At 33.1% G+C, this 27,369-nt stretch overlaps 1 protein-coding gene across 4 annotated transcripts in view; it reads right to left on the minus strand.

Moving 5' to 3' along the window:
- Nucleotides 1-21,961: 21,961 nt before the first annotated feature.
- The window catches only part of Klp98A (kinesin-like protein 98A), an 80,254-nt gene continuing 74,846 nt past the window's right edge, over nucleotides 21,962-27,369 (minus strand). For 2 of the 4 annotated variants that reach the window (XM_072523559.1, XM_072523558.1), the window contains one exon: nucleotides 21,964-24,562. In XM_072523559.1, the coding sequence (XP_072379660.1) occupies nucleotides 24,332-24,562 (231 nt within the window). In that variant the 3' untranslated portion in view covers nucleotides 21,964-24,331. Of the gene's footprint in view, nucleotides 24,563-27,369 lie in introns of all 4 variants that reach the window. The other 2 variants (XM_072523557.1, XM_072523555.1) reach the window with 2 other exon arrangements.

Here is a 27,369-nt window from a genome sequence, read left to right on the forward strand (position 1 = left end):
CGATATTCAGGTACCATTTCATCCCAAAATTATAAGAAAATAGTCATAAAATTGAAATCTGTTGAACATCTGTTGCAATCTGGCAACTAGCGTTTTGAAAATTTTGACAGTATTGTCAAGTTTATCCGCTAACCTACCAATGGCTAATTATAAATTTTTTTCTAATAACTAACTGCAACTAATATCAAAAGAAACAAATATTCATTCATTCGTGTTTTATAGAAATTTAAAAAAATTTTAAAAATACCAGATTCCATAAAATAATATAATAAAAATGTACTGTTTCAAAGCACATTTGAGGCACAAAACATATACATAATAAGGACATGGCAATACCGCAAACGCAATTTTGACGTTTCATTTGTAGCTACCTTAACCGGTACTTTCTATATACTTTTTTCTTGGGTATAGGTTTTCTGATTATTGAAAAATAAAAAAAACTTTTTTTGACGTTCCGCTACATAAAGTGTGTATATTCATATTGTAGAAATAATGGCGAAAGTATAGAGAAAGTGCCGATGAAGTTAGCTACAAACGATCCGTCAAATTTGTGTTTGCGGTATTGCCATGTCCTTATTATGTATATGTTATATGCCTCAAATATGCTTTGAAACAGTACATTTTTATTATATTATTATATGAAATCGGGTATTTTTTTAAATTTTTTAAATTTATATAAAACACGAACGAATGAATATTTGTTTCTTTTGATATTAGTTGCAGTTAATTATTATAAAAAAAATTATAATTGGCCTTTGGTAGATTAACAAATAAACTTGGCAATACTGTCAAAACTTTGAAAACACTAGTTGCCAGATTGCAACAGATGTTCAGCAGATTTCAATTTTATGACTATTTTCTTATAATTTTGGGATGAAATGGTACCGAATAAAAAATTAAAGTTAATTTAAATTATAATAAATTAAATTTAAATTAATTAAACTTCTTTTAAAAACTTAAAAAGAATGTTTAGTAATTTAGTAACATTAATTAATATTATATTGCATGCTCTTTCGTGATTTATTTGTGATATGGCAACTCTGCCAAAAACAAATCTGTCCCTCATTTGCAGCTAAACTTCATCGGCACTTTCTCTACTATACTTTTGCCGTAGAAATTAATGTAGAAATATAATAATGTCTTTTCAATTAATAAGCATAAAAATTAATTCAATTTTATACATATTTCGATGGTCGGATTCATTACTGGAATATTTCCAAAATCGTGTATTTTGAACAAAGTATGTAAAATGGTTATTAAAAACACTTTCTGAATCACTTAATTAACATTTAAAATTAGAAAAAATTGTTTTAAATGAATGTGTTACCTGAATATTTAAAATTAGAGAAAACTGTTTTAAATGAATGTGTTAAAAAATATCTTCGAACTTTGACTTGCATTTTTCAACATTAGCTTAATTTACAATGTTTAAGTAATGAATCCGGCCGACAATTCATAATAAAGATTTATTGAATATTTTATACTACATTATTAAAATTTATTTCTTAAAGTTAACAAACCGACATATTTTTGTCGAATTTTCTTTAATAGTTACAGAAACAAATCTGTATGTTCATTTCTCTTAATCTTATATATTTGCGTGTTCTACTGAGACATACTTATGAGTACTTACCTCAAATGGTATCGTGGTATTCTCAAGCTGAGCTGAAGTTTTCTGTGTCAGCTGTTGAAAGATTTTAGGTTTTTTTGATAAAGACTTTCATGGATTGTACAAAACAATGATTCCATTTTTATTGAAGTTTCCCACAATTCTTCGTTTGGATACAAAAGAAAACCTCTAGAGACTGTGTATCTAGTTCCATATATGCCTCATAAGTTTTTGTAGGGTTTCCTAAACTATATTTATGTTTGAATTTGTATGCAACAAAACCAGCAACATACTTCAAAGAGTCCCGATGAATTTTTTCTTTCACCTCATCAATTGTCTGTGACTTTCAAAACGGCATCGTCAATTATATGATCCTCCTCCAAGTAGTGAGCTTCTATAAATGTATTTTGTCCTCTTCAGACTGAGATTCTTTCGAACCTTCAGTTTTTTCTACCAAATTAGACAGCATTTTTTGTGTCAAGCAAATATCTTCTGACGCCAAAATATCGCTTGGCAATTGAGGACTTCCTATTGAACTGTTACTTACGCAGGATTCATTAGTTTTAATAGTATTGCTACATTCTGTAAAAATCGCCGTCGACTGTTTTCCTAAAACATACCACTTATTATTTAAAATCTATTGGCGAAGGATCATTTGCACCACAAATTTCTCGAATATAGGAAAAAAGTTCTCTAGCACGTCTTGACTCAACCTCGAAGTTAAAATATGTCAACGTTGTATTTTGCTTGTAGGTAAGAAAGTAATTCTTTCAGAAATCTATTGGTAAGCAATCTTTTTTTGAAATGGAATAAGTCCTTTATGTTTACTAACCCACATTTAATTGACCATTTCTGACATTTCATCCAGTAGACGTGACTGCTTATCTAAATCTGTACCATATTGTTACGAACATGTATTCAGCGTGGCCCGTGTAACGGCTGCATCTCGCAAGCGACTAGAACTTTCCAGCGATATCGAGTGCGAGAGAGAACAACCCGTCACGTAGGCGAATTAGAGGTGGGAATGTTCTAGAACATAGTAACTTTGGTATACCGTAAGCGCCACGCGACTAGATACACGGTTACCTAATTGCTTGGCTTATTTGATCCACTGGGCTAATCCGGCCCGCTCTCACATGTGACTTCAGCCGTCGTCGATCACAGATAGCTGGGCGTGGCATTTCATTTATGACTGATTTCTGCGGAGAATCAAGTGGGTAGCGAAACTATTCAGAATTGTTTTTCCATTCAGAAAAATACATTTTTAATCATGGAATATTCAGCTGCGGAAAAAGTTCAACTTGTCAAATGGTATTACCAAGGTAATACGCTTCGACAAATTCAGGAATTATTTGCCGGTGCATTTGAAGACCGTCCAACTCCTACATTAAAAACGGTATCGCGTGTAGTAAATAATTTTGAAGGGCAGGGATGCGTCAACCCTCGCAGTCACAAGCGTGATCCTGTTTTTGATGAAAATCAGGAACAGAAACAAGTGATGATTTGTGCGTGTGTCAATGAAAATCCTACAATGTCCTGCAATGAAGTTGCTGAGGTAGTAGGCACAAGTGCTACTACAGTTAACAGAGTTTTAAAGAAAAATGGTTATCGATCATATAAAATCAAAAAAAGCCATGAAATATTTCCTGAGGACAATATTCGACGCATGGAGTTTTGTGAAACAGTAATGGAAAAGGCTAACCATGAAGATAATTTTCTCAACAATATTGTTTTTACGGATGAATCGACATTTCCAGTACTAAATCGTCATAATTCATCCCGCGTACGTTATTGGTCTCGGGAAAATCTACATCGTTTTTTCGAAGTGCGAACACAGTATCCCCGAAAGTTAAACGTATGGGGTGGAATTTTGGGAGATAATATGATTGAGCCATTCTTTATAGACGGAAACCTAACTGGAGCAAAGTATTTGGACCTACTACAGCAGCAAATTGTTCCGGAAATTCGTAGAATCGCTGGCGACAGATTTGATGACATCTGGTTCCAACATGACGGGTGCCCTGCACATAACAATGGTTTGGTGCGGCGATATTTAGATACTACCTTCCCAAATCGTCTAATATGCGGAAGACAAGGAACTATCTTGTGGCCAGCGAGATCACCGGAACTGTCACCCAATGATTTTTTCTTACGGGGACACGTCAAATCATCCATTTATGGTCATGACAGAGCTACTAATTTGGAAGAACATAAATTAAAAATTGAACGTGTGTTCCAAAATATTAGCCCCAACACGCTTGCTAATGTACGGTCAAGTTTTTATGACCGTTTGGGTTACTCCCTTGACCAGGAGGGTGGACTTTTTGAGCATGTTTTGTAAATATTTTGTTTGTATTATTTATTTATATTTATGTATTATTTTATATTTCTTGAATTATATTTTTAGTTTGGAAGAATTTCGTTGTTTTTGTTTCAAAAAATAAACTTATCAGAAAGCTCATTTTCATATTTTTTTGATTAATTACTTGTAATTTAGTATAAAATAAATCACCTCGAAAATATGTTTTTTTATTAAAATAGTATAAAGTACACATATTTCACAATACAAACTTTTTGAAGTATCATTAATATTTGACGCCTTTTGAAAAAGTTACAATAATTATATTAAATTAGAATTGTTTTTCTGATAGGTTTTAGGAGTAAAATAATATCAAAACAAAACATATTCATAGCACTCATTTTTTTTTACAAATACTCGACCTGCATTGAACTGAATTAAACTAACTAAACAAGTTTTGCTAGTCTCAATGTTTACTTTTCTCACCTGTCCCCTTTTCGGCATAAACAGTGCAACAAGTGTTTCGGCCCAGGATTGTATCAGCTCAATGTGCCCGTGTGTCTACTAGTGTCGTCTCCGGTGTAATTAATAAACGTATGAAAAACTGATTGCAACTTTGTGCAAGTTTCCATGTTTATTAATTTCTCCAACTATTGCGCAATATGGTGTAATATTGCGTAGTTGGCCATTGTGGTTTTATTAGGTGGTTGAAATAAAACACATTCTTTCTAAGAAGAAAAAAACTCAGCTTCAGAGTCTTAGAAAGAAACAGAGCCCTTCGAGCAAAGTGCTCTAGGGAGCTACCCTACACGGGTAAAACCATGAGTTAGACACTACTATCACAACTGACTCGAGATCTGAAAATGTCCCATATTTAAAGATAAATTAACTTTTATATGAAACTTTTTCATTTCTCAACCAATTAAATTTAATTATATGTTCCAGAAGGAAGGGCGATGAACATCGAAGTGCGTGATTGGTGGCACTTGATGACACTAGCGTGGCGGGTACGGTATATATGTAACGATGTTATGAGTTGAGTTTAGTTGATAAGAGAGTACCGAACTGTAAACTTATAAATAAATATATTTATATAAATTCGAACCGCTCGTTTTATTTAAAAACGCTACAATATGCATTTCGTGTTGGAGAATTGGTAACGAAATTACATCGAGAATTTAATAGATCAAACCCATCATTAAATAGCTGAACAATTACAGCAGCTTCTTTCCAGTTACTATATTTTGGCATAAGTCCATTTTCTCCAGCATAACTAATAGCTTTTGCCTCATAATTTGAGAATAAATGAACTGCAGGTCTCACTCTTTGCCTCATAAAGCCTTTTAAATAGAGATGATGTAGTGTCAATTTATGCGCAATTTTCAATTCTGAAGTCGATATATTTAGTAGCGCTTCAAAGTAATCATTGTTGATTATTTTAATGTCAATAATAAAACCATGATCAATTACATACAAAAACAAAAATATTTAAAGACTTACCACAGGGGTGATTAATTTGTAAAAACAATTCAATCTACCGCACGATGAACAAATACATCTACCGGGACAGGGAATCCTACATCTCGAACACCGAGTACCCTGTATTGTTGCTTCGCAGGTGATGTAATGAGCACCGGAGTACACATTTCTATTCTTTGAGTAGCATACCGGTATTTGTGTATTGTGGACTCGCCTAAATACTAGTTTATTTTTCGCTACTACACCCAAAGTTCGGGGTTAATAGTAAGTGATATATTTCGAACATTTTGTCCACTTCTCTCACAAGTTCAAATCAGTTATATGTCTACTTTAATTTCCAAAATAGTGGTTATTTCAAATACTTTTTTTTTATCTCTTCATCATGTCAAAATGTCAGCAGAAAGATGATTATTGGCTTCTTAATTTTCAATTTTAACTTCGAGGAGATTCGGACCAATATCAATATTTCCTTGTTGGCACGCGAATGTTACTTACATGGTTAGTTTAATGCCTCTTATAGAGTAAATGTAAAGAAAATGTTGATTTCATTCAAACGTATCCCTTAGCTAAATAGTCACAGAATTAATAAAACACCAGAAGAATAACAATGATTTATTTAAGAAATCTTTGAATTACGTGTAAAATGAAAGTATTTATTATATTAATTGATCTTATTTTATATGAATCCAACAGTAACAAACATTAATATACATTCTATATAATTACATTGATCAATATTTATCTATGAATATTTGGAAGGTGTAATAATAACCTTTGGTTTCAATGAACTTTGCTATTACATCTTTAAATATAGCTGTTAAACCACACTGACTGATAAATTATATTATTATTAACACTTTCAGCGTCTGACGAAACAATCAATTTTGCTACAACAGGAATAAATTCGATTTAGTTTTTGAATCGCTTTTAGAAAGATTTGCAAAATACTTTTTTATTAGAAAAAAACTTTTGATGTATAATTGTATATTATAAAAATTAAATTATCCAAAATGATTAAAAATTCCAGAACGTATAATTACGTTCATAGATTACATATTGAAAATTTTAAATTTTAAAAATATTGTGACACGAGGTCGATGTTAGAGGATTTAACTTTAAGGGAGCATACTGATCCCTGCTCGAAATAAGGACATTAGAGTCCTACACAAGATACCAGCCAACTTGGATCGATAATTGTTTATTCCGTATATAACCAATAGACTGTGTACCGGTTTAGATACATCGCTGTTTAAAAAAAATAGTGTTTGGTATATCACTGTGAATGCCTGTTTGACACAGCACTGGGCGTAATCTAAAGGATATACGTGGCGCTGAGAGTGAAGATAAACTATATTTTCTCCTTGATATTATTTAAAATACTAGTGTTAAATGTATTACTTATCGTTTATCAGGAGAATAATAGACCGCGAACAATTTTTTTTAAGGAAATTGTTATTGAATAGTTGGTTATTGTTGAATATTTATATAGATTCCTGGAAAGTTTTTCAAAATAAAGACCAAAGTGTATCTTTCTCTTTTTTATGAGGGTGGACATTTTTTAAAAACCGTACCAAGTTAACCCATCCCAAGGGATGGCTGGCGTGTGTTGGATGCAGGGTAGACGAGTACATCTGAGCACATTTCCCTCCTAAAGGAGGTCCTGCAAACGGACGCTTTCCTGCCTATCAACTAAAATCACCCTCCCCTACTTGTGCGCAGTTTACTGTCGCACGTACCGTACTCCAAAAGTGGGATGGCCGCTGTATTTCTGAAGACACTTTCGGAACACTCCCTTCTCTTATCTAGACCTTCTCTCTGTCGTCGGTCCGGCTGTAATTATGTACACTATTATGACTGCTCGGATGTAATTATGTACACTATTCGATCCCTCCTTAATTTCCGTCATCTTCACGGTCATCCCTCTCACATTCACAGGGTTCATACCTGTTTCTCTATACATTCTGTTTCTCTCCACTGTCCATCTACTACGCTCCAGCATTGTGTGTGTACCAGTGTCGGAATATTTGCAGTATAAGCATTTGTCTGTATTTGTCTTTCTAAATCTATGAAGATATACCCTAAAACAGCCATGTCATGTGAGTACTTGGGTCAGGAAGTAATCCAGTCGCCTGTGACCACAGCGCGCCTAGTCCTTTAGGGTCGGGATCAGCATCTTAGTCCACTGGGCAACATCTTCCATACTGTTCCACTCTTCTTGCCATCTTTACATTGATCTTTCCCTTTCTTATTTTTTTATGGATGTGGTCAAATGCTCTCTTCTCTCATAGATATGTCTCCTTTCTACTGCTAACACATACAGAGAAACACGTGATAGTGCACAAGGACGCCGCAGATACAGTTCTGTAGGCGAATGTACTCGCAACAGACTCGTTCTGTCCATGAGTCCCTTATTCTCTACCGCCCCACTCCAGACTGGTGCCGCGTAAAGGATGATTGACTGCACAACACCCTGTAGGGCCCTCCTCCTTTCTGATTTGGGTCTCCCAATGTTAGGCATCACCCTCCTCAACGCAGTTGCACTCTTCGCTGCCTTCCGTGCTACCACCCGTATGTGCTCGCCCATCTGCCATATTGGTGTAGCGTTCACGTCCAGGTATTTGACTCATTTCTTTGATGTTCGCATGGTACACTTGTTGCGAGTGCACAACACTTCTGTCTAAATAACTTTGAAAGAAATGGATCTTTATAACAATTATCTTTCCACCAATTAAGTGGATTATCAGTTCTTGGTAACACAGTATCTTCCAAATACCTTTGGACTTCCATTATGGCTCGCGACCTAGCATTTGAAGATACGCTGTCTGACTGTCCAGATAAATTTTCAGTTAGGTAGTCCCAAATGGATAGAGCAGGTGAATTGGTTACTTTGATTATTTGAACTTGTAGTTGATTTTACAGATTGCTGTTTACTTGTAATATCACTGGTAACCAAGTCTGTTACTAAGTTTATTAATATTTTTTTTACCTTTTCTACTGCATCGGCGTTCTTAAAAGCAAATGTTTTAAATCGCGGGTCCAAAATGGTGCACAATGCTAATGTGTTACTATATTCAACATTTGCTAATCTACTCCTCAAACCTTCTTGAAGACTTTGCAAAACACTTTTCTAAAGTACATTATAGTTTTCTAATTGTAACTTTCCCCACATATTAAGTAATCCTCGAGTTAAAATACTCACCACCGAAGCAGAAATGTATCATTCCCCACTCATTGAAGTTTTTGCTTCTTCAAAGTGACACAAAATTTCACACAACTCCTTGATTATTTGCCATTTTTCTGTCGTTTTTATTTACAATTCCTACAGTTGCTCGAACACAATTTTGTAATTCAACAAATCAGTTTAACATAAAATATGTTGAGTTCGCTTACAAAGCTTTAGAGAAATACCAACAGATGGCAATTGGCGTGAAGTAGGCAAGACTGTCGCCATTTTTTATGAACTTTTTATGCAATCTCTGAATAACAGTAATTAAGGTATTTGTAGTCAAACAGTCATTTTAATAACTATAAAGAAATCTAACAAAATACAAATAATGTTATCGTTATGCTTAGATGTCTATTAAACAAACTGATTTCCAAACCCGTATTTTTTAACAGGTATTTGGAACAGGTATTTTTGTTTACGCGTATCAGTTTGACCTGATCCACAAAAATACTTGGATCAACCATCTCTACCAGCACAGCGAGATCATCCGCAAAGGCGAAGGGGGTTATATCTTCTCCGTATTCGCAGTTCACGACCCTGTCATATCAAATTGCTAGGCACTCCCTCTCCTCCAATGCCCGCATCACCTTTTTCCATTGCAGAGTGTTGAATGCATTTCTAACATCAAAGAGCAGCAGAGTTACTGCCCAGCGCTGTTCATCCGCAGTGTTGTGCAATGTCTCGAGTACACTCAAAATTGCGCCAATTGTGCTCTTCCCTTCTCTAAATCGTATCGTCGATCCGTCCTCGCAGCATCCACTCGTACAACTTCCCGATGCATGGGAGGAGGGTTATGAGACGATACTTCTCCCCAGTTTTGGGAAGTAGTACAAATATTGATGTCGTCCAAGCCTCAGGAAATGGCTGGACTTCAAGCAATGCATTCATGTGCTTCAAAAGCCACCCAGGCTCCGCGCGTCCTAGACCCTTTACCGCTTCGGGCGGTATCTGGCCTAGTCCGGGGGACCTATGCGTTTTTAGCGCATTCAATGCCTCGACTAATTCATCCATGGTAAAGGGTGCGGCCTGCTCAGCTCCTTCGTCTCTCCACATTCCATGCCATCTGCCGGACGGAAAAAGCTCTCGTGTTACTTCAAGTTTTTGTCTAGTGGCATTTCGTATTAGAGGTACGCATGGAACTTTTTCATTGCAATCCTATATCCCTGACCGAAGATGATCCAGCTTGTCACACAGTTCTCTTCTATTCTATTTCGATTTGCTGGATTTGCTCTACGACAACAGGATTTATCCCTGCTCTGCTCCTTGCCCTCGTTATCCTTCTCCTCATTACTATGCATTCATCTTTGAGCTCTTCGATGTTCGCACTCTACCAATATGGCGTCCTGCTCACCTCTCGACGACCTATTCTACTGCCTTCTATAGCTTCTTTCATGATTACGGTTTTCCACCGTTGGCATTTGACTCTGTATCATTCGCTAATCTACTATGGTTAGTAATATAAATAGTATAATCTGAAGAAACGATATAGCTAACTTCTAATCACGTGTCTGGTTTAGCTGTAATTCATTTTTACTCATAATTTAAAGGGCCACGGAGGCGGAACCGAAGCATTTTTATGTTGTAGTATTTATTAAATTATACAGAAGACAGTTTAGATTTGATTTCACGTATAGGACTCATCAAAGCGACAATGTGAAGCCCTTCTAGACAATGTAGAAGGGTAGACCAGTTCACGAAAGGTTCTTGCTTAGATGAATCGATATGTCGTGGAATGCAAAGTTAGTTTCCCCATGTCGGTCCATTCATCGACTGGTTTTCTTTGAAAATTGTTAAAGGTACAGATTTAGGCAATAATCTGAAATTTGGTTTCGAAAACTAATAAATCTTTTTTGCTTTTATTAAATTATAGTTCTGAAAGATCCATGATTTTTCTTTTTTTTTTTTTAATTTTACTCAATGTGCTAAATCGGATTCAATAATTTAATCTGAATGCTTTTCATAAATCAAATAATTTTAATAATAAAAATAAAGTAAATACAGACCGTTGCGTTTCGGTTCAATTCGAGTTTCTCAACTCAACATTCTTCTACACGTATTGTATAGTTTAGGCATCAGGAAGACTTGTGCGAAATCCAAATTTGGATTGAAACGCACCGGCTTGCTGACAATTATAATAAAATAATATACCAAAGCATGCAATTAGCGACCTATAACGAGGAAAAATATAGTCAGTGTCGATAGCGATTAAAGTAAGCTGTAAACCCAAGCTAATCAAGCTTTATAGGAGGAATATTTATATTCCACTAGTACATCAAGAATTTACCCATGTATAAAATCATACATAATTATATAAAATAAAAATATTTTTTAAAAAACACAACCAAAATATTTTTGTTTATATATCACTATGAAAATATTTACCAACATTATGTGATTAAAAATATAATAATACTTTAATTTTACACGTCCGCAAAAAGTGACAGCTGTCCGAAATTTACCACCTACATCTGTTACTTTTTTATTCTTACATATAAACGAAAATTGCATTTATATCACATCAACATAAAATTCTTTAAAAGTTTTATCACATACACTTTTTTTGCCTCTTAGCCATATCTAACTATTAACCTTAATATCGATATTGGAAGTTGAAAGCGAAAAGTATTATTTGAAAATATCAACTAAATTTAGAACATTTATTAAAATCTGAAAATATTAAGATGTCACAATACATCCTACAGAAACAATTTAGCTCACAAAAAATATTGATGAGATTGTCATGATCCTTTTTCATTGTTGCATTTAAGTTCTTTATGAATTGTATAATTGGCAATATAATGCAAAAACCAAACAAATTCTTTGTTTAAGATGTCGGCTCAGAGATTCGACGCCGTTTAAAAAAAATTAAAAATATAAAACATAAAATTACCTAGGAGTTAACAATTACATTTGTTTACAAAGTTTGAGCACCTTTAAATAAAATTTTAATAAAAAAACAAAACTTTAAATAAAATATTAAAAAATAATTAACAAAAAAATAATATCAATGTTGTAATGCATCTTAATATTTTCAAAAAATAATTCAAATTAAAAATTTTCATTTTTGAAAATGTTTTCGAATTTTATTTTTTGAGAACTGCCTACTACATGAGGTTCTAATAATTAAACCATATATTCTACGAGAATAATTACATTAAAAACTAAACAATAAACAAATAAAAATAAATATATGTGCAACCAAAATCACCCTTCAGTCTAAACTACTTGTCAACTATAGATATGCACTGAGCTTGCACTTTCAAAAGATACAGTACAAAAAATTATAAAAATTCTCATTTAGAATAGAGATAGATTAGTATTTTGAATCAGTTATAAAACTTAAAATACTCAGCGAATATTGAAATTACTTTTTCCTACGTTCATGCAAAAAATAAAACTTTATTGATTCTTTACAGGACTAGTGAAATACAAAATTTGTATTGCACTTATCTTTAAAACTAATACAGTGTGTTGTAAGCTTAGATTGTAGGTTCTGTTGAAGGCTTGAAATACGCCTCTTTTGTCACAACCAAATATTTAAATTACTGTTCAAATCACAACATAAATATCAAAAAGGAAGTGATCAAATCCCTATATGATAGAGCCGGAAACACCTGGTCGAATGAAAATGCATTTCAAGAAGAAAAAAACCTGCTAACAAAGGCTTTAACAAAAAATGATTACCCATTGTCATTTATCAACAAGGAATTCCACAAGATTAAAGAAAGGAAACAATATAACGCCATAAGCAATCCAAAAACGCCTACAAGAAGGGATTTAAAGATGAAAACAATACCACATGTAGAAGGACTTATCAGGAAAATTAAAAAGCATAAGAAATAAATGCAACATCATAACAACATTCAAAACAACCAATGTACTGAGATCTATTCTCTCCAAAACCAAACCCAACAACACACAAGAGAGATCAAAGAACTGAATCTATAAAAATCACGCGGATGCAACAACTTATACGTGGGAGAAATCGCAAAACCACTAAGTGTCAGGAGCATGAAACATACATCAAAAACAGAGACTTGGACAGATCACAGATATGCAATCATACCAGGAGACAATGAGCACATAGTACAATGCCAAGATTCATCAATCAATAGTCTTGAATGAAACAGCAACGAAAAAGAGAAAAATCAAAGAAGCATCATCTTACTTAATGAAAATATGTGTTACAAATATTTCTAAAAACCGCCGGAAAATTTTTTAAAGCAAGTGTTATCGAAAGTGGTGACAGTAAAAATGTTTCCAAATACATACAATTCTCCTTGACGTCTAAAGTTTCCACTCCTTTACATAAACAAACCGACCAGGCTGACTTCTGACAAAGAATCTTCTGAAATTGTTTCTTTGACATTTTCGCAAGTTTCTACTAGCGAATTCAATGATGACAATCCATCTCCAATTAAATCTAATCCTATTAGCGCTATCTGAGAAAAAGTTGTATTTATAGTAGATTATGTCAAAGACAACTTGATACTTTATTTGCAAACGTGCGAAATCCAAACTGTAATCTATAAACCTGCCACTATTTATATATGACTGATTGTTGAGTAAGCTGGTCCAACTTGCTCAAAAGCAGGCTCAATAAGAATTAAGTGTCACTTTCAAAAATTGATAAAGAACTAAGTTTTGCCATTCAAATTGCAATTCCCAATTGGAAATAGGGACCCTATTTCAGAAGGTCTTCCACAACACTTTATGCAGTTATTAGAGCGCATATAGTGGAACTCAAACGTGGAAATCGTGATAGTAGTGGACTGAAGAAAATGACAATGTTGGTATATTATGAATTCACAAATCAATAAATAGAATTTGATACCCAATCGCCATTTTTTTCGGTCCATCCATAGGTTTTAATCTATTTCTCTGCCTCTCATTACCCAATTTATGCCTTCACTCCAACTGACGCTAGGTCTTCCTCTTTTCTTTTTACCATGACCTTGCCATGTTAGGAGTTATTAGGTACCAATATTTGCTACTATTGTATGATTTCCATCGTTTCAATGATTTCAGAATATCAATATTCTGTCTTATTTATGTTTATTTTAAGTCACCATTATTTATATTTCTCGATTAATTTTCTTGTCATATATTCAATATCTTCATACTCTTGTACGATTAATAGTTGGTCTTCTGCAAATAATAATGTGTATATGTTGTTGTTCAACGGCAATCCCATATTTTTGTTTTGCGTTTCCAAAGTTTAAGAGTTTGTTCAAGGTAAATCTTAAATAATGTCGGTGAGAGACAACAGCCTTGTTTAAGATCCTTGCTGGTTTGGAATCTCTTGGATAGGCTGTTTCCATATTTTACCCTTGCCTTAGCATTAGCATACATTTGTTTCGTTGCTCGTATTAAACTCATGTTTATATTTTTTTTCATATTTTCTCCAATGCTCCATACTTTATTTTGTGGGATACTGTCATATGCTTTCCTCAAGTCTACATACAGTAAATGTTCTTTCTGGTTAACGGCCATTTTCTTTTCAATAATCTGTGTAAGGCAGAATACCTGGTCAATATTTGATCTAACTGTCCTGAATACCGCGTGTTCTTCGGCTGCTACATCTTTGTAAAGTCAACTTTCTCAATATTAATGGAATGTACCTACTGATTAATTATTAAATACTTTGCTATTAAATTACGCTTTTTATTTTTTTACCCTCTTGTTAGTGCCAAATAAAACATTTTTGGTTTCTGCATGAACGTAAAAAATATGGTATGTAACTCATGCAAAAAGTATTTATTGCACTCGAGGAGTGGTTCAACTCGGCCTAGGGCCACGATGATCAATTTCACGTCTCATGCAGTAACAGTTACTTTTGGCACTCGTTGCATAAATAACTATAAAATTTATAATCTTCCAGGAAAGATGGAAAGATACAATTAAAATCAAAACTATCTTAAAACAGAATATACATTGTTATTAAAATAACTTTAAATTAATCTCTGAAGAAATAAGAAAATATTATAATTGCTTAGACTGTAAATATACTTTTTAATGATTATGGACACGAAGCAAAATGCTTTATAAATCTTATTTCAGACCCTTATACCTTGCTGACCACTTATCAACCATATGTTTTCTTTTATCATTTACAATTCGTCAACTTTAAAAAATATATTAAGAACTTTCTCAGTGTTTAAACTGATTTAATATTACATAAATTATAAATACACTTTTGGAATATTTTGTATGATATACCGTTAACAGAGCTTCTGGCTTTTTCAATACGAGTTTTTATTTCGTAGCTGTGATCCCAAGTATCCTTAATATTTTCCAAATAGCATATTTTTCCACTCTTTCTAACGGTATATCGCCTATTGTAATTTGGGCGTTTATGTTGGTTTTCTTACTAATGATCATTATTTTTGCCTTCTTGCAATTTAGTTTTAGGCCGTATTTGTTACAAGCTTTTAAAACGTTATCCATCATCCTTTAAAGCCTATGCGCACTATCTGCCAGCAACACTGTATCGTCTGCATATCTAATATTGTTTATAAGTTGGCCATTTAGAACAATCCCATCTTTTGATTCGTCTAAGTCCAAGGCATATACTAAATAATGCCAGTGACAATATCTAACCCTGTTTAACTTTTTTTTCGACTGTCAGGATCTCGGACAGTTTATTTTTTAATCGTACTGTTACTTTTGGTTGGAGATATAAGTTTGAGATCAGTCTTATATTCTTACTATCGAGTCCTGATGTTTTTAGGATATCGATTAGTTTTCCATGAGGGACATCAAATGCCTTCTCGAAATCAATGAAACATGCATACACATCGCAGTTGACATCCCCGGTTCCCTGTATTAGAACTTGCAAACTAAAAAGTGTTTTCCTTAATATAATCAAATCCCTCAAAACAATAAAAAATGATATTAACACTAGAATTAAAATAAATCTATTGAATAAATCCAGTCTATTCAGATCTCTTAAAATGAAAGTAACATACCACTTGATCCGGTTTCCTTAGAATAGATGAAAAGTACTCAGAATAGGTTGGGCAATCGCTCAATCGGATTACAATTTCTTCCGTACTGCGAGACCGTTGAATTCTCTGCTCAGATGGCCGGTAGAGGCGAAAAATACTGTAGTCTATACTGAATCATAAACAGTTAGGAATCTTAATCTAAATAAGCATTGAGAGTCTCGGTAGTCCACGCATTGAGATCTCGTCCCGTATTAGGAACACTGTTCCGAACTAGAGACAATGGTCTCCGTCCTAGGATAAACTAGGATGAAACTGGGATGACTTAGTACCCTAATTAGATGAGAAAATGCAATAATAAAATATAGAAAGAAAATAAAACACACAAAAAATGGCCGGGGCAAAATTCCGTTTCCGAATTTGACCTAAATATCAAAATTCTTGGGTGACCCTTAACGGTATCCTAGATTATTTAGAATATTTGCAAACAAAACGTAACGGGACAGAATAGGTACCTTTAGCGACATTTTGGTAAAACTTTTAAGGCATTATTGCGGTGCGTTTGAAGGGTGTCAGACGGTCAAATATTTGATCAAACAAGTTTGAGCAAACTGACGTAATGACGTCATAATTACAGTTTATTCAAATTTTAAAAATCTACCTGTCACACGATCATTCAAATTTGATCAAATTGACGTATGTTAATGAAATTATTGAAATTATTAAATTAAAAATTTTATTTTTATTTTATAACAAAATAGGAAGACAAATAAACCACAAATTATCAACCAAAGAAAAAAAGAAAATGAATTTCATCACGTTATGTCTAACTGCTTATTTTCATTTGCCTTATAATATATTTCGACCAATCAAAATTAAAGTTTGATCAAATTGACCTTGACAAATAGAAGATCCTTTATTTTTAAAGGATTTGATCAAACTCAGGATATGACGTCATATGCTGTCAATTTTTTTTGGTCAAACTAGTTTGATCAAATATTTGACCGTCTGACACGGACTTCACACTAATGCCGTAACGGGCAAGTTGGTTAAAACATATAGTTGGGTGGTCCATTGATAAATATTTAACGGTATTTTATACAGAAAATTCGCAAGAGAGTTGTAAATTGATAAAGCAAAGAATATTTATGTAAAAATTACACTGCTCTACTGGGTGTTTTGCAGAATTTAGTAAAATAAATGAAGATTAGACAAAATGTAACTTTCGGCTTTTCTATACGTAACACTATGTCTATCCACCTTATGGATGATTTTGCGAAAAGATCTTAGTTTGAGGAATTAGAAAATTCAACTCAAACAAGAACTGAATACTGAAAACTCACGACCACTGAACACGTCATACATTCAGTTAATGGGCCTAAAATGAGATTTATGTTGATCCTGATTACAAGAAATTTTTGTTCAGCGACGAAGCTTATTTTTGGTTAATTGAGTAAATTAATACGCTGCATTTGGAGTGAAGATAATTGTTAAGACGCCGTTACATCATGTCTTATTTTAGGTCATTATTTTTTTTTTTCAAAAATGATTACCAGTCTAAATTCAATGGTTATTCGGTAAATGGTGATCGCTGTAAAGGCATTATGAATGACTTTTTTGTTTCTAAATTGAAATGCCTTGATATTGGGAAGCTGTGCTTTCAATTAGATGGCTCAACATGTTACACAACGTTTATGTATTAAAAAACATTTTGGAGTACGAACAATTTCTCCTTTTAGACCCACTAATTGTCCTCCAAGATCGTACAATTTTGGGATATTGATCAGTCAGAGACGATTGACTAATTGAAAAATAATAGTCGCCTTGTTATTACCGATATATGGACCTAAATGCTGCAAAAGACATCCAACAATTGTACTTCTCGATTAGTCTACTTCCGACTTGAGCCACGGTGGCCATAGGCCAGAAATATTTCGTATTATTTCATATTTAAGTTATAAAAAAACCAACAGTAGTTCGAATAGCTTTCTCACATATTTTGTTCAGCAGATTCAGTAAACTTGGATGGTTTCCTTTTCTTAAATATCATTACATTTAGACAGTACCCACGGCTCGAATTATAAATCATATGTCAGAATTTTTCAACACTATCATATAAAATTATTCAAATAATATCGAAGATATAAAGGTCTGTGTAAAATTTTCTTAATGGTTAGAAGATATCAACATTTGAGTTAACAATTCCTTACAGTAAAAAATATAAATATCTCCACAATTTTCATTGATTTAGTTTCGATTTATACAAATAGATTATGATGATTAATAAATAATGGATATTACAAAATAATAAGCGTTAGTGTGTACATTGTACTTAGCTATTAATCCGACAGGTAATAACATTTTATTAACATTGTTTTAGAGGAGTAAAATAATAGCTTCTGCATAGTGATAACATTCAAAGACTCGACTTAAAGATTTCTAATATTATTAAATGTATAAGGTCAAAGTCTGGTTAAAATTATGTATTTACAACTTTGAAACAACCCGGAAAAATTTTATGTAGTCCTTTCGCTCAGCTTGAGAATATTTTCAGATACCCATTGTCGGAAAGTACAATACAAAAATTCTTGTCCTATTCATCTGACAGGTAAACTTATTGCAGACTTCTTTCATTGAAAGAAGATGAATAATATTAAATAGTGGGAGTGTATATTCATTTATTTTTATTAAAAACTTTCCATTTGTAAATACTAATCTATAAACCGTTGTGTATTGTTAGCGGTTGACCAAATTGACAGATTCAACTCATTCAATCTTGTAGGCAGATAGCCATGGCTTAAGTTGTTTTACTTTGGGGACGATATGTAAGCATCTTATCAGAAAAATTAAAGGGAATATCAAATAAATACAACATCAAAACAATCAATATACTGAGATATATTCTGACCAAAACCAAACTAAACAACACACAAGAGATCGAAGAACTGCATCTATAAAATACCCTGTGAATGCAATAATTTCTACGTGGGAGAAACTGCAAGACCATTAAGTTTCAGAATGAACAAGCATGAAACATACTTCAAAAACAGATACTTCGACAGATCACAGATATGCAAACATGTCTGGGACAATAAGCACAAAGTACAATGAAAACATGCATCAAAAGAAACAGATCTGAAAAAGAGAAAAATCAAAGAAGCATCTCTCATATTGCTAATGAAGAAAAGTATATAGCAAACTCATCAGCAGAATGTAGCAGGCTCTGGTTGCCAATACCAAAAGAAGAAATCGGTAACAAGGATATACCAAGATTAATTGATTAATAGCAGGTCAGACACACATAATCTATACATACATAATACATAAACACACAATACACAATACATAAACATAAACAAAGGTAAGACAACTCAAACTATGCCGACCGAGTGTGTAAGCTCTGTCAATTTGGTAAACCGCTAATAATACACAACAAACAGGTAACTCCTTATTTTAATGATTTCCGGAGTGGAAGTGGAAACGTCAAAACAAATATAAAATATAATTTTCCTACCAATTGTGGCTTAATCCCATGTAGACGTAATATTTATCTTAGATATGCCACCAGAAAAGAGTTTTAGCATCTCTTTAGTACAGAAACGACTATAAAATATCAAAAATAAACTTTTGTTTTAATTGGTGCAGTTTTATTTTGTTAATAAACTGCATTTGGATATTTTTTTTGTTTAAACATTTGCTATGAGCACGTATGCTTGGTTGTATAGTAATTTCCAGCCACTTCCAGTCGGTCAAAATTTAACCAAAGTATAAATAATTACTAAAACTAGACAGTTGGGACTGAGATCAGCGAACCGAGTAAAACAAAAGTTCTTATGTCACCAGATGAATGTGAGCATCTTAGCGATTACACAATTTGAGATATTATAAAATTAAAATAATTATATTAGCTAGGTACCTAAAAAGGCTTTGAAGCGAATATAAGTATTAGATTAGGTTTAACTACATCGCCTTAATACTAGTTGCTCAATTTTCTTTGACCTTTCGTATTTTAGTTCTTATTTGACTCTGAATAATTACTATTTTAATGGAAATAAGCCACAATTTAAGGTTAAAATAAGTTTATTGACGTTTCAATCTGCACTTCGGAAATCGTTCTCAAAATACAAACATTAATAATTTAAAGAAATTTTGTTTTTTATTTACGTCAATAAATTTATTTTAACCTTAAATTGTGACTTATCATTGTCACATTAAAATAGTAATTACTTTAAAATGTCACAAGAAAATAGCTTCAGAAGAATATTGTCTTTGGCGATCTAAAGATCGCCAAGTAACCACAACTTCTTACGTTTTATCTAGACTTCTAGATCAATAAATGTTTTACCTAATCAGTAGCGTACCAAAAAAAATTTGCCAAACCAATTTACTCAGGCTAAGTCACCTTGGCCACTGGTTATTTTCAAACATAAAAAAGTTTTAAAAGTTAAGCAAAAAAGTGTTATGATATCGCTCATGGGGTATAGTATCGATACAACTCAAAACATCATGTTTTGAGATAAGTGATAAAGATACTTCTGCCATCTTACGGCCTAATATTTAATTATAAAGTGTGACAGTATTGCTGCTGAAAAGAATGTGTATTTTCATATTTACATCTTAGTCTAAAACGCGTGTTTTTTGAGTTGTGCCATTATTGCAGCCCAAAAGCGATATGTTACATAAGCTGTTATACTGAAATAGTACAAATGAAGCTAAGAGCTACTAGTGAGTTTTAATAGTCAAATATTAACGTAATTACCATTTAAATGGGAATAAGCTACAATTAAAGGTTAAAGTACGTGTATTGACGTTTCAATTTCCACTTCGTAATATTAACAATTAGATAGCACATTTTTTATTAAATGTCAGGCATGCCAAGTTCTATATGACAGGAAAAAGAATTTTATTCTCTACACTTATAACGCACAAGTTTGAAATATTTTTAATTTTAACTCAAAAAAACATTGTATTTATTAGCCCATTTACGCCACTTTTGTTGGTGGTTGTCATCTGTCAAGAGAGGGTTGTCGAGAGGCAAGCATGATTTTAGGAATACAAGTAAATTTAGTATTTAACAGCATTAACTTCAAAATACAGTATGTTAGCAAGTATTGTAGTTTTGTTCCGTTCTCAGTCAATATAAAAATTTATAACATAGATTTTAATACATATATACATAAATGTTTTCCTATGCTTTTTCTATTATTAATTACTGGTATATCATAGGAAATAAAGTAACTTATCGGGCCTCGAGAATTAATATGTCAACTTAATTAAATTTATTAAAAAAAAAAACAAAAAAGGGTCACACAAAAGTTTTGCTTAATTTTGCTCCTCTAAGACAATATTTATGTTTATTTATTTCGTTACATATCGATATTTGGTCAAAATTATTCACACCTGTGCCAAATACGCAAATTACTAACTGCAATTGACCAAATTTAACTATGATTATAAATGGTTTCCTTACAAAGTGCCGTGCTCAACGAAAGAAAGCCTACGGGAAAATTATCACAAAAATTAAAATAAATTATGTCGTATTTAGATATTTTAAAGTAACATGGGACACCTATATACTTAGGTTGGCTGAGTATTTTATGCATATGAAGAAAGACTTTGAGAGAAGCGGAGAAATGTTCTTTGTGAAGAACTTGTTGAATAATAGAAAAACTTTTGTCAAAAAAATGAGCTCATGATAAACAAAAGTAGGGAAAAGTAAGGTCAATGCAACAGAGGAGATACTATGCCTTTAGTTAAGTCGGGATCTGTTTGAGGGATGATCGTAGTAAGTCAGCCTATAGATTTTTCTAGTAATGTCTCCTAAAGGATCTCGCATTATACACTCATGGACAAAAATATCGAATATTTTGGAATTTTCTAATTTTTGTTTTTTCAAAATAAAGTCTGGCCAATCAAGTCGTTTATTGGAAAATAGATTTTATTTTAACAATGTTTAATAGTAGGTAAATAAGGTTATTCGGATATGATCGGATAGCCAAGCGGGCTGGGCGGCTGGCTTCTCCTTCGCTTCAATGCGAGAGATGTCAGTTCAAATCCCCGGCTCGGTGAATAGCAAACAAAAAGGCTAACGCAGTAGTTTAAAATTCTAAAATGAATCTGCGGCTTAGTCTAGAATATGCTGGTATCTGATCGGCCTATGGTGGAGCAGTACGGCAAGAGATAAGGGCTTGCGGCTAGGTGATACTCCTCCATAGATCCCTACCGGAAGGGCGTGGAACGCCTAAATACCGGGTATATATATATATATATATAGATATATATATATATATATATATATATATATATATATATATATATATATATATATATATATATATATATATATATAAATAAGGTTATTTTACTCGAAACTTAAATGATAATTTAAATTGCTTAAACAAGTCGTTTTAACTGAAAGAAGTGCATGATCAATAACGAGTATTCCCCCCTCTAGCTCTTATTACTGCTTGCATCTTTCTCAGCATGCTTTCAAGTAAATTTTGGACATATCCTTGGGAAATTGCATTCCATTCATCCCGTGCAGCAAGCCAAAGCTGCTCTATCGTATTTGGAACGGGATTTCTTTGTCGTATGCTGCGTTTTAGGTGATACAAAACATGATCTTGCAGGATGTTTTAAAGGTAAGAATCACCAGTCATCTGTCCAATCACTTCCACAAGTGCGGTACGTACCTCCCAACTAATACCTTCCCAAAGAATTATGCCATCAACTCCAAAACTAGCGGTCTGGGCGAGACTGCAGCTGGCGAATCGTTCTCCAACACTTCTGTAGACGTAGTTTTGACCATCTGGCTTCCATAATAGGATTCTGGTCTCATCAGTAAAAAGAGCGTTTTTCCAGTTGTCGATATTCCACTAAATATGTGTTCTTACAAATTCCAAACGACGAGCTTTATGATTTTGGAGAAGACGTGGAACTTTGGCGGGGCGTCTGTGCTTTAAGTTTGCTTCTTTTGATCTTCGTCTAACTATTTGTAAACTCACATTAACTTGTCTAACATTTATTAGTTCATTTCTGAGGTGCATCGATGTCAATGAACGATTTCGTGTAAAATTAAGAAGCACAAAACGGTCATCAATTGCGGTTGTGCACCTTGGGCGTCCTTGACCAGGCCTTCGTACAAAATTTCCTGTTTCGCGGTACCTTTTTAGAGTATTCGAAAATATAGATTCAGTTCTGCTGAGACGTCGTGCGATATCTTTTTGTGCATATCCTTCTTCGTACAAAATTACAATATGTGCTACTTGGGCTTCAACGCAGTGTCGAATTGGTGGGATATTTGTTTTAAACTTAATTAAATCAAAACAATATTTAATTAAACTTAATAAATTAAACTAAAAATAACCGAATTAGTATGATTTTTTCTTTACGTGAAGGCTTTTTATGATAAAATGTACGAATGACACTAACCACTGAATAAACATCAAAATAAGCATCAAAATATTTTAAACCAGTTGAGTACATCAGCCTACTATATGAGTATTATCAGTAATCTAAAATTATTTTGAAATAATAGTGACTACAAAAAAAAATTGGAAAATTCCAAAATATTCGATATTTTTGTACATGACTGTATATAAGACAAGAATGGATAGAATTAAATCTTCACAAATTAACCTTCCTATCAGAAAATGCTTGTGCAATTAGTAGAAAAATTCAAGAGCGTGCAAATGAAAACTCGTGAAAAAAGTAAAACTAACAAAAAAATTTATTTAAAAAAGAACTCTTTCGTTTTCGGATCGTTTTGAGACTGACCAGTCTCAAAACCAATGGACAAATTCGAATATAATTATAATTTCGAATTGTTTCTAATTCCCTGTATCCGATTCTTCTAGATCGACGATGATAAAATAAAATGTTGAAGTCATGGAGTAAAATATAGTTTTATTGACAGCTACTGAATTATTACACTATAGTTGTTGTTGGGGTAAAAATTTATAATAGATCATCTTTGACATGTGTTTTACCTGTACTCACTTATGGAGCGGAAACATTAAAACTCACAAAAAAGTAGCGAATAAGATTCGCGTGACTCAGAGGGCTATGGAGCGCCAGATGTTGGGCGTCTCTCTGAGATACCGAACACCAAATGAAGAAATACGTCCTAGAACAAATACAACAGACGCTATCGAAAAAATCGCGTCGTAAAAATGGAATTGGGCAAGACACGTCGCCAGATTATCAGACATCCAATGGACAAAACGTATTGCAGAGTGGAAACTAAGACATGAAGCACTACTGAGCAGAGGATGCCTACCAAAAAGATGGACTGACGACCTATAGCGTGTTATTAGTAACTGGATGTAAGCCACACAAGATAGAGACAGATGAAAAGAGCTGAGAGAGAAAGCAGGATATCCCGATGGTAAACTGCTAATAAAACACTTTTCAGACCTGTGGTGGAACGTATACCTTATTATTTAACACAACCTTCTATTGTTACTCTAATTTGTAAAGTTTATATAGAAATGTTAACATTAAAATTTTAAAATTTCAGTTAAAACAATTTAAATATTATTGCTTTTTTTTCCCAGCGGCTTTAATTTCGTTTCAGCGGCACAATAGTACTTTAATTAATCTGCAGCTGTAGTGAAATAAATAAAAGAGCTTTGCTCTAAATAAAACTGAATTAAATCTACACCTAATAAAATATTTACACGGAACGAAATAACAATAAAAAAATAAAATTGAATAAACAACGACATTGGATCCAATGTACAATAAATTATTAACATCTTACTTGGAACCTTTGATCATGAGGTGCCGTATTTTCCGTTTTCGAAAATTCCTTTTCGGAAGAAAGGTGAGAAGTTTATCAAGGCAACTTTGGTCACAGGCCCTCCATAAGCTAATGGACAGGATGGATGATTTTTGCACGTATCTATTAATCTTCTTAAATATAACTCAAGCTGCCGTTTTCGAGACTGAGCTACCGCTTCTGTGTTCGAGAACAGAGTTTTTGAAGGAAAAGGTATGTTCGAGACCTAAAACATATAAATAAAGATAATAATATACAGTCTGAAGTTTCGATATGCAAAATGAACAAATCGTCGAGGCTATGGGCAAAATATAATATACACAGGGTGGAAACCACTTATGGAATAAAATTGTTTCTGTCCTTGTTTTAAAAAATTATATAACACACTGCTGGAACCCGTCAACTTTTATATATAAATATGCACTTTTAAACATAAATTTAATTGTACAGGTTGACTCACGCAAGCCAAAAACATAGTCCAAAAGCTTTATTTTTAATGGGACACCTGTATACATATTTTTATTATTTTACAAACTCCTTTTGAAATTATACAGTGTGGAAACCACGTATGAAATAAAATGGTTTGTGTACGTATTTTAGAAAATTATAAAAAACGCTGGGAGACTTTTCAATTAAAATTTTCGCTTTTTAAACATGCTTAAATGCTTAGGGTTATTCACCCAAATCCAGCAATGTCTACCATCTTTATGTTTAATGGAACAAAGGAACTCCCTGTATATTTTTATGTTTTTATGTCATAAGTGATGTTCATCTTGGTGATGATATATTATATACAGGGTGTTTCAAAAAGGTATGTCATAAATTCAATCACGCATTCCGAGGACAAAAAATACATTGATTGAATCCAACTTACCTTAGTACAAAAGTGTACACAAAAAAAAGTTACGGCCCTTTGAAGTTACAAAATAAAAATTGTTTTTTTGCATTATCTCCTAAACTACTTGACATTTTGTAATAAAAATGAACACGTTACTTTCTTGTTCTGAAAGCATTTTTCATACAAAAGAAACAACAAAATCTAAGCGCACAGAAAAATTTTAAGGGCGGTGTGCAGCCCTAAATCCCCCCAAACTTTTGAGTACGTTCAAATCAAATGAATTTTGTGGCATCATTAGTTTAACACATTATTTTTAAAACTTTTTTGCCTCTTACCACTTTTTTGCCTCTTACCACTTTTTCGAAAAACTAGTTTTTTCCTAGTTGGCCATAAAATTACAATTAGTTTCTACGGATACAATAATTACAAATAGTTCCATCAATAATAGTCAATAATTTGAAGCTATCATATATTGTGTGAATAAGATTAATATTAAAAATTTTGATATTAAAATGGCCTACACATTTCAGGAAATGGCAGATATGCATTTAACTTTGGGTAAGTTGGATCACATTAAATTATGTATTGTTCTGAAACTATTTTCTTGTGGCATTTTAAATTAATTACTATTTAAATGGGAATAAGCTACAATTAAAGGTTAAAGTACGTTTATTGACGTTTCAATTTCCACTTCAGAAATCGTTCTCGAGTGGAAATTGAAATGTCAATAAACTTATTTTAACCTTTAATTGTGGCTTATTCCCATTTAAATAGTAATTGATTAAATTATGATTAGGACGATTAAGACGTTATGCAGTAAAATACCACAATCGAAAACATGTTGACTGTTGACACACTAAGACACAACTCAAACTGGAAATGAAAAGTCGTCAATAGATGACAACATCTGTGTGATAACAGTTTGGTACGCCGCCCGAACAATAAACGTGAGTCACTTAATTCTCTGAAGAGTAGAATGGGTGGCCGCATTCCTTAAGCGCAAAACAAAACAACCGCTGAACAATGACTTTGCCACTCGTGACTCAGGTAGTCTGAACTTTAAACACAATAACACATTTGTCATCAACTATTGAACGCTAAAAAGTTATCGCTATAAAGAGAGAATATCGGTATAGAGAAAGAATTAATACATTGTTCTTATGACGAACCAACCAACGTTTACTATTTTCATCGTTACAGAGGAATTATCGTTATATAGGGAATCGTTATAGGGAGAGACTACTGTATTTATAAATCAGGTCTAATGTTTTTTTTAACTATATATGACTACCAATCATATACAAGATATTCACAAAGATCATCAACAACAGATTAACAAATGCATAAGATGCTGTACAGCCAAAAGAGCAAGCTGGCTTTAGAAGTTGATTCAGTACCGAGGATCATATTTATAATACCGAGAAACTTTAGCAAACATATACAGACAAGCAAAAGTTAAGATAAAAATTTATGACAACACTCCAGAATTTCCCACTACCAGAGGCGTCCGACAAGGAGATGCAATATCACCAAAGCTCTTCACTGCAACTCTAGAAAATATATTCAGCAAAATAAACTGGCAGTACAAAGGAATATCCATTGATGGAGAATACCTCAGCCATCTAAGATTTGCAGACGACATCGTTCTGATTGCTAATAATCCTGTAGAACTACAAGAGCTTATAAGCGACCTAAATGCAGCTAGCAATAAAGTTGGCCTAAAAATGAACTTGAAAAAAACAAAAACCACGTACAGCGAACTAGTGGATGTCCAAGATGTAATAATAAACAACACTGCACTTGAGAAAGCCGAGTATGTATACTTGGGACAATTAATACATAAATCTGGCTTCTTATTTCCAGAAATCAACAGAAGAATGAAACTGGGTTGGGCATCCTTTGGTAGAAATGCAGTTATTTTCAAATCGATTCAAAAATCATTCGATCAGTGTACACTACCAATCATGATATACGGCTACGAAACTTGGGACACTAAAGAAAGAGATAATATCGAAACTCAAAATGTATGCATACAAAGTATACAAATGTATAACAGAGAGAATAAAAGAATAATAACAGAGAAAAATAAAAAGAATAGAATGGATCAGACAGAAAACCAAGGTTACTGATGTAATCCACAGAATTAAATCTCTAAAATGGCAGTGGGCTGGACATTTAGCGAGAAGAACTGTAAA

Source organism: Diabrotica undecimpunctata, chromosome 2 (genome assembly GCF_040954645.1).
Source record: "Diabrotica undecimpunctata isolate CICGRU chromosome 2, icDiaUnde3, whole genome shotgun sequence".
Classification (NCBI taxonomy): domain Eukaryota; kingdom Metazoa; phylum Arthropoda; class Insecta; order Coleoptera; family Chrysomelidae; genus Diabrotica; species Diabrotica undecimpunctata.